Source organism: Quercus lobata, chromosome 2 (genome assembly GCF_001633185.2).
Source record: "Quercus lobata isolate SW786 chromosome 2, ValleyOak3.0 Primary Assembly, whole genome shotgun sequence".
NCBI classification, from domain to species: Eukaryota; Viridiplantae; Streptophyta; class Magnoliopsida; order Fagales; family Fagaceae; genus Quercus; species Quercus lobata.
Genome location: NC_044905.1, coordinates 47679371 through 47688793, shown reverse-complemented (window position 1 = coordinate 47688793; position 9423 = coordinate 47679371). Strand labels below are relative to the sequence as shown.

General features: G+C 33.3%; 1 protein-coding gene across 2 annotated transcripts; it reads right to left on the bottom strand.

Moving 5' to 3' along the window:
- Positions 1-1369: 1369 nt before the first annotated feature.
- On the bottom strand, positions 1370-8755 carry LOC115975723. 2 transcript variants are annotated; one of them, XM_031096625.1, is made up of 8 exons: positions 8644-8755; positions 7120-7212; positions 6758-6877; positions 6595-6673; positions 6217-6303; positions 5464-5526; positions 5043-5127; positions 1370-1834 (listed from the first exon to the last, which is right to left on the bottom strand). In XM_031096625.1, the coding sequence occupies exons 2-7, from the start codon at positions 7173-7175 to the stop codon at positions 5050-5052; spliced, it is 483 nt and encodes a 160-aa protein (XP_030952485.1). In that variant the 5' UTR covers positions 7176-7212; positions 8644-8755; the 3' UTR covers positions 1370-1834; positions 5043-5049. The 2 variants fall into 2 exon arrangements, with proteins under 2 accessions (XP_030952485.1, XP_030952484.1); XM_031096624.1 differs by lacking the exon at positions 1370-1834 and having other exon boundaries at positions 4471-5127; positions 8644-8754.
- Between the last annotated feature and the right edge of the window lie 668 nt (positions 8756-9423).

The following is a 9423-nucleotide window of genomic DNA, read 5'->3' as shown; positions in this document are numbered from 1 at the left end:
TTTTTTTTTTTTTTTTTTTTTTCACTTTACATTCTTCTTTTATCTTCAAGTTGTAGCCGTTGGGTTTTGTTTAAAGAGATGAAGATGTGAACTGGAGAGGATGTACTTTGCTTAGCATTTATTTTTGTGGGTTCCACAACTTTACTTAAAATTGAGTTTTTGAATTGAAATACTATTGAGAATTTTCAGCCAAACACACTACCAATAGAGTTATGGGAAAATTGAGTTAGAAATATGAGAATTGAGTAATGAGTTTGAAAGATGAGATTTAAGTGTTGAGATATGAAAATTGAGTTAGCACCAAACTAAACAAGCCCTAATTCTTTGAGATTCCTAATTCCTTAATCAAAATTAGAGTTTCCAATTCATAAAATAAAATGACTATAAAATTGATTCGAGGAAATTTTCTAATTCCCAATTTCTAAAATATATTCATAAAAATAAAATTGCTTCAGAGGAGTTTTCTTTCCCTTAATTAAATTTGGGAACTTCAATCAAAGCATCATTGCTTGTTAAAATTCCTACAAAGAAGTAAATGAAAGAAAGGGAAATTTGCTCGGACATTCAACTTCTCAAAAAGAGAATCCTTGGTACAATTTCCATAAAAACATGGGTCCTTGACTTATCCTTGAGATTAAAATCAATTATTTCACCCAAAAATAAAATTAAGTCAATGCTTAATCAAGTAACAAGTATTTGACTTAAATGTTCATCTCTTAAAATGGACAAAATCATATTCGAGAATTTTTAATCTAAAACCTCAGTTTAAGAACTACGAATTGACTTGAACCCCGCCAAGGGTACATAGACAACCTAAATAAATTATTAGGTGCAACCACAAATAAATAAATAAAACATATCCCCTCAAACATAAAACAAATAAGTAGACTTATATACAAAGGCAACATGGTTGGAATCAAAGAACAAGCGATTGTAATTAAGAGATACGTTATCTTGAATGGACACTACTCACATCAATAAAACCCATATGCCCGTGTTAGTAGTCTATTCAAGAAAGGGGGGGGGGGGGGTGTTGGTGGGGACACTTCATAATTCATCAGATTTATGGGATGTGGCTGTTGTTTGTAGTGATATTTTGCACAATGTGAATGTGGGTTTAGCAGTTGTACATGTGGAAACTAGTAAAAAATGAAAATTATTGGAAAATATATATCAAATTCCTTATGGTGTTCAAATCCCATTTATATATTCCTACTCAAAGGAATACATCAAATTACATTAAATTAATTCTTAGAACGAAAAAGTATCTTATGAGACAATTTCATGAGACCTCCCCTCACAATGTATAGGTCCCACGTGCTACGAGATGATGATCTTGACTGTCTCATTAGATATCCCCTCACCCAAAGTCCCCCAAAAGGACAAAACACCCAATCAATATTGCAAGCCATCCTTGTAACCCAAAAAATACGCTAATACAAAATGCCGACATCACCGCACCACTGTGATTCTCCCTTTTTTTTATTATAGGTAAAATGATAATTATAAATAAATGAGAACGGCGTCTGTGGGGATCAAACCCACGACCACGTGGTTAAAAGCCACGCGCTCTTCCCCCATCGCCCAACCAACATACTCTCTGACCATAACAAGATGTCCCATTTCTCAATCTACATCAACCATGTGTATAGTGGCTGGCACATACTTCGATCATTGTAGTTCATCTTGAATAGGCTCACCAGTGGGACCCAAGTCAATGTCCAACGGCCACCTGACGTCACCAGGGTGAAAAAGTCCATGATTTGAAAGTGGTAAATATGGTAGTGTCGGCTCTAATATGTTACTAAATGCCTCATCGGTCTACCTCTGAGTGTTGCAATAAGTTTCAATGTCATTAGAGCACTTACAGCAGTGGTGCTAAATAGCTATATTGCTATTTTTTAACACCACTAATCACAAAAATCATGCTGCAACAGTGGAGACATAAGTAAAAAATTTAGATGTTTAGCTACAGTGCACATCTATCTATAAATGTGCACTGTAGCACAAAGCTAAAAAAAAAAATATATATATATATATATATATTTTATTTAACTTCTCTCCCCCTTTTCCATTAAAATATTCTCTCTCTCTCTCTCTCTCTCTCAGACTCAAGAGTCTCAGCCTCTCTCTTCCTTCTCTACCTCTTCGCTATCTTTTCTCTCTTCTTTTCGCGTGATTGATGATGGCGTGGGTTTTGTGGATGGCGTGATCGACGATTGGGTCAGTGGGTTTCGTGGATGACGTGATCGGCGATTGGGTCAGTGGGTTTCGTGGATGTCGTGGGTTAGTGGGTCGACGATGGCGTGATCGGCAACGACGACGGCGATGGCTGGTCTTCTCTCTCTCGATCAAGCTCAGATGGTGGGTTTGATGGTGGTCTGGGTTTGTGTAGTTGTTGGTGGGTGGTTATTCTTTGGCAGTTGAAAGTGGATTATGCCGTTTGTGTAATTGTTGTTGGGTGGTTGTTCTTTGGCAGTGGTTGTGGATTGTGCCGTTTGTGGTGTTTTTTTTTTTTTTTGTAGTAGTAGTATGTATTATTTTTTTGGAGTGAGTATATTATTTTATTGTATTGAAAACTAAAATAGATTCACTACTGCAGCATATATGTAGGTAAAATAGATAAAATAAGTTTTAGTGGTGCTAAATAGTTGAAATTATAAATCCAGTGGATGCTCTTACAAAAGAGCTCAAACTCACCACACTCTTGTGGGTTATTGAGCTCAAACTCACCATACTCTCGTGGGTTATTGTTAGCTATAGGGTAAACCAAAGTACCAAACCATGGGTTTGTTCCATGGTTATTGCTGGCGATGAAGTAATAGGTTGAAAGATAAAGAAAGGAAAAACCATAGGACCCATTTGTAATATATGTAAAAGAAGCTCTTTTCTTAGGGAAAGTGACAGGTTGATCGGACTAAGGGTTAATGTCAAGTGTCAACTTGCTAGTCGACCAAATCATGTCAGGTGTGGAAAAGTTCAATCCACTGCCAACCATCAACACACGTGTTGTGAACTGTTCCAATAAGCTTAAAGCAACCATCAGATTTATCAAACGTGAAGTCACCTTGAGATGCTGGCGATCTACAGAGCGGGTGGAGACGCCATGAGATAACGGAGGATTTGGTGGAAATCTTACAACTCGTTTAGGAAGGAAATGAATAAAAATAATAATTTTAAAATATATTTTTCTTCCATTATTTGAAATTTTTAATGGAAGAAATGAAAAATTCATTCAATTATTTGGGAGTTTAAGTGAGAGAGAATAAAATTAGTAAGAGGTAACACTCACTCCTCTCTATTCTCTCAAATTTTCATTCTCTCAAAAATTAGGAGTAATTGAAGAGAATAGAATTAAATTTAATAAATTTTTTACTAAATTTCCAAAACACCCCTATATAAAATAGAGATCTAATAGTAATATTATCACAAAATGATTTCTTTCATTTCCCTTTATCTTACTCTCAAACAAGATTACTTATACTCTATTCATTTGTTTTAAAACATCTAGACAAAGTTCCATTTCATTCATTTCCCTTACTTAAATACATTTCATTCCATCTCATTCAATTTCTTTCCATTCCTTTATAATTATTCCATTCCATTCCCTTAAGATCTTCATCGAATCAAATAGAGATCTCAAGAACTCCATCAAATAGGAATGCAACATACGAAGCGGAATGACAACTTGAAGAACACACTAGAGAGGAACAACAATGACCAAGGAAGCTAGTACTGGGCAATGCTCTTCCAAAAAGTCAAGTTTGCCGGATTTCCATATAGGAAACCCAATACTCAACTTGATTTTTTTTTTTTTTTTATATAAATAATTTAATATTTTTCTGTATTTATTTTCTATATAATTTTTTTTTCTAATTTTTCCATTTAAAAAAAATAGGCGGATTAACAACCAAATTGTGGTGGAAGTTGATGGAAGGATGATATTAACATTGATCTAAGTTTTTATAGTTGAGGGACCAAATTGATAGGGTGCAAAAGGTAATTTTCCCATTATTTTAAATAAGTTGTATCACTATTTATTGATTGAATTCATATAGTATAGAAACACATGTTCATCCCTAAACTTCAAATAACACTTCTCACTAGAAATTCAATGTGTTTTAGTGTCACTATAAAGACATCCGGTTTCATCTCATAGTTACCATTTCCGTGGAATAAAGCTTGTGAGATCCCGCCAAAAGCTTTGTAGCTCAATTGGCATCTCTCATTGTTTCCAACAGAAATGTCCAAGGTTTAAATCCCCACATCCCCCATTGTAAATGTTGAATTTATCCACACAAAAAAAAAAAAAAAAAAAAAAAAAAAAAAAAGAAGAAGAAGGAAGCTTGTGAGATCGCAAATTCGTAATACAAAACAAAAAGGGATAGATGATAATACATATAGCAAGATTCTATCTCCTGCTGCCCTTAAGATACTACATGGCTTAAAATGTTATAAATAAAAAAGAAATGAAGGAAAGAAGTCCATTTCATATTTTCCACAATTCATAATCAAATTTTCCTTATAATATCAAGCCATTCAATTAAAATGGGGACCAATTTTTTCAACCATAAGATGGACAATATTGAAGCGCCATGGAATATAATGCCTAATGAACATGCTCAATGAAAATTTCTAGACAATGAAAAATTTTAATTAACAACAGTATGCGTACAAGCTACTTGATCCATAGAGCAACTCTTTAAATGCAAGTGACTTCTCAATTCTAATCCTAAAAGTCTTTCCTCATCTATGACGATAATTTTAAATGTCAAATATATTGGAGAAAAGCCTTATCAATAAAGTTTTTATTGGCCTTCCAAGGGGTTTGTAACTTCTACATCCCAGGAATAATCTTCCACTTCCATTCACAAGATGAAAATGGTGATCATAGACATGATCCAAAACAAATCAGGATCAAAGTTTTGGAGTTATGCCCTTTAATGTCAAATCTACAGCAGACATTATGCAGAGTAATCTACAGCAGACATTATGCAGAAGGGGGTGACTCTTAAATAAACTAATATTGAACATTTTCCCACCTGATTTTTACTTCGGCTCTGTTGCCCATATTCCATAGCGCTTGAAGAATTCTCTAAATCCATAGGCACTGAGGTCATAATTGAACTGGATATGGGCAGATAGAAGGACAAATAAAAAATTAAAAAAACTGTATTTGAACAAAATCTCATATTATTTATTTATGAAGTTCTACTGGTCTTGTTACTTTATTAAAGATTTGGAACCTATGTAAACAATCAGCCTTTTAGCAAGAAAACCCTAGAAATATTTCAGAATAAAAAATGCCAAATACAATTTACTATGAGAAGAAGACAATTGCTCATAAATCTGCCTGAAGTATTCACCACCCATAGGAAAAGTATTAATTTCAGGTTTAAATGTGTCAAAGAAGCCAACTTTTATTCCAACATAATAAATTGAAAATAAGCTATAAAAACTTACAGGTAGAACCTTCACAGCGTACTTTGTAATATTTGGATCAGCCACCCTGCCCTGGTTTGATGCCTGCACCCAAAAGACACAAAGTACTGAATTTCCTTAGCAGAAACACTTGATAGAGTTAAATGATCAATGCATTACAGACTTTTTCATGTGGCCAAGATTCCTTTCTGAAATGAAATTATGCAATATAGAATTACCAAACTAACAACAACAAAAAATCAATCAACAAGACCATATCTCCAAGACTAATTTGAAATGCTTTGGATAAGACAAGGTAGTAGAATTTATTATCAGAGATATCCAGATAATCCTCAAGGTTCAAAATAAACAAATAGTTTGCATCAGGAAACACATGCAGTCTGTCAGTATTGCCTAAACATGATTTGAGTGACATAATTGCCAAAAAAAAAAAAATTAAATCAAAAGAATAATTTTATATTATATAGATAAAATCAAAAGAAAAATAACAACCTGAAAATTTCCTTTTCACACTATAATCCAAAGAGATACTCCTGTGGATGAAGACAGAAAATGAAATGTGCTAGATTGTTTATTTTATTGTTTGACAAGGATCTTCATAATGGAACAAAAGAAGTAGGTGCTTGATTGTATCATGCATTAAATATTTGCATCATACATACATAAAAATAAAAATAAAATAAAATAAATTGAATCATTAATTATATTATGGTGATGACAAAACCATAAGGAACAAATATAGGGGGGTTGGGGGAAAAGAAAGATAATTCCTACCTGTTCTGGACTATGAAAAATTTCAATGAAAGGATATTCCTTCCTCTGCCGTGTAATGCAGAACCCAGGATATTTTGGACACTCAACCTGAAACCAGCAGCACAAGAACCAAAGATTGAAACCCAAGGGAGGGCGACAATCAGACGAATATTTTAATTTTTTCACAAACCCCAAAATGAAGTCTTAAAATTATTGAAACGAAGCATTCATTAATAAAACTATTGAAATGAAGCATTCATTGATGACATGGACTTTGATGCATGAGTATGTTTCGAATAGGGTTGTGACATGGTGCAAACCATGTAATTATAAGGTTGTGATGAAATTTATAATTTTGAATAGACATATATGACAGAGCATCGTGCACATATAACTTACACGCATAAATTTAACATGCGGATAAAATTCAGCTGAAGATTCCTCTAGTATTTTGTCAAGATGTTTTGTGTAATTACCCCTGCACTATCCAAAGCAAGAAGATAAGGAATGGTGTCAAATGACGAAAAGGTACCAAAATGAATGGGTATAAACTCCAAATGACCTGATGGTAAAAGCCACAACTACAGGATAACCTTCATGAAGGAGCTGAACAAACTCTCGCTCCGATGTAAAATGAATAACCCGTGATGGCCCAAGATCCTTTGGATAACCAGTATAATACCTTGAATTTGTTCACAAAGTAACATGTTAGAAATGGAGTAAGAGGAGGTGCTTTTATGACAAACAACAGGAAGATAAGAGTGCTACAAGACAATTTGTGAGAAAAGCCCATGTCGGCATTGGGTGCATCTCACCACCACAATTCAGCTCTCAAATATGCTTAGCACTTCATTTCATTTCAGCAATCCTAATAAGTTCATATAATAAAATAAAAAATCATTGACAAATTGATGATGCTCATACTTGCACGTTGCACGGAAATGGGTGATCATTCGATCAAAAAATGAAGGATCTGCCATTTCAAATAGTGATGCACAGGATGCAATTTTCAGTATCCTGCAATTTTAAATTCATTGTATATGTCAGTAACTGGTTCATAGGATAAGCTAACCCACTGAAACACAGCCCGTGTTCCCTTCCTAGTGTTTCAGATCACGAAATCTAATTAAAACAAAAAGGCTATTGACAATTGAGAAACTAAGCATGGCACACAACATGTTGCTGACATTATCCTATTGCTTTCAACTTATTTCTCCTTCCCCCAATTCCACACAAATTACTTTTGACATATTATATCAAACAAGTCCACACATTACACCAAAGTGGAATACTAAATGCATTGGATGTACTAACAATTTAAGACGATATTTGGATGAAACATTTTATCAAACATGTCGAGTGCTTCTTGCAAAGACTTTCATTACAGACATATTTTTTTTTTGATAAGTAACTTTCATTACAGACATATACATGGGTATATATGTATTTCCATGACTGTCTAAATCTTTGAAGAAGAATGAAAACAAACAATCTTTGAAGAAGAATGAAAACAAACAAACAAAAAAACTTTTGAGGGAAAAAAAATTCTTACAAACACCAAAGCAAACAATTGGCACGCACAAAAGTATGGTATGTTTGGTTGCAAAGAGAGTTATGCTATGTTTGGAAGTTTGGAAGGAGAGGAGAGTAGAGGGGAATGGTTATCCTCTACCTTATTTGGATATTTTTAAAATTAAACAAGGGGAGGAGAATAATTAGCCATTTCTCCCTCGGGTATTTTAAAAATTAAGATAGGAAGGAGAGAGAATGATTAAATATATTTAAATAGACAATTTTACCCCTATTTGAAAATGTACTTGCAATATTGGTCTATTTGCAAATTGCAACATCCACACACTGTAAATTTTAAAACAAGAATAAAGAAATTTTCAATCATCTTAAGCAGAGGCTGGTACCAAGTCAACCAAACAAACTAGAACAACTCATTCTGCAGCATAATATGAAGAGGGTTGTACACATTTATGCCAGGCTATGAAAAAAAAAAAAGACCTGACCACAAAATCAAACTTGCACAGTATACACAATAACAGGATTGCAAGTGTTTAGAGAAAAATAAACCAGAAACACAGATCCAGAAATAGCTATAATCACCATTGAGATAAAAATTTATGCAAGTTCATAATCTAGACTCACTCTCAGGGCCGGCCCTTCCCTTAGGCGAGTTAGGAAATTGCCTAAGGCCCCAAAATTTTAGAAAAGAACCGGGTAGTAGAGGGAAAAAAAAAAAATTAGTTTCAAATGAATTAAAAAAATAATCTGGCACATCCTTTTAACCAAAAAAAACAAAAATTTTGGTAAATCTTATTAAACATTGGTTCTAAACAAAATCATTGACCAAAAAACAACCACATAAACTACAAATCCGGTCTAAGAGATTAACCACAAAACAATCACAAATCAAAACACTCAAAACCCTACAAATTTTACCTTTCTCTCTAGTCTCTGCTCTCCGCCTCTCTCAAGTCTCAACTGCTCACCTCACCTCACCGTATCAGGTTCTGAGGTTCAGGAATCAGGTATAAAAATTATAAATATTTGGGCACAGGGCACTCCATTTTATTTGTTAAGAACTTAAGATAACTTTGTTTATTTGGGCCCTCCTGGCTGGTTTTGTAACTTTGTTTATCACTTATCAGTTTATCATTATGGCTGCCTGGACCATCCCTGGACTGGGTGTTAAGTTTGGGCCTTCAAGTTTGTTTTTTTTTTTTTTTTTTGGGTTATAGATAGGATTTGCTTTGTGTTTTTTTTTTGGGTGGGTCTTATTAATAAGTTTATGTTAGTGTTATGGCTGTGCTTAAATTTTTGTTATGTTTGTGCTTAATTTTTTTTTTTTTTTTTTAATTTATACATGTTGAGATTGCTAAAAACTTGTTAATGTTCAGTGAAACTACAACAATACTTTTTATAAATCAGGTTCTATTTCTCATTTTCTCTACACTTGAAAGTTATTTTTTATTTTAGTTTTTATAAATATATTGTTTGATTAGAAATGTCTACTAAAAAATATGCATCTAGATATGAAAAACTTAAAAGCAGAAAAATTAATTGAGTCTCAAAAAGGATCAATGGACAAATTTGTTATTAGTAATAAACAAAATATACCACAAAATTTAGATGAAAATATCACAAATGAGCAAGAAATTCACCAAAATAATTTAGAAGAAAATGATATTCAATTTTGCAATACAACAAATCTTGATAATG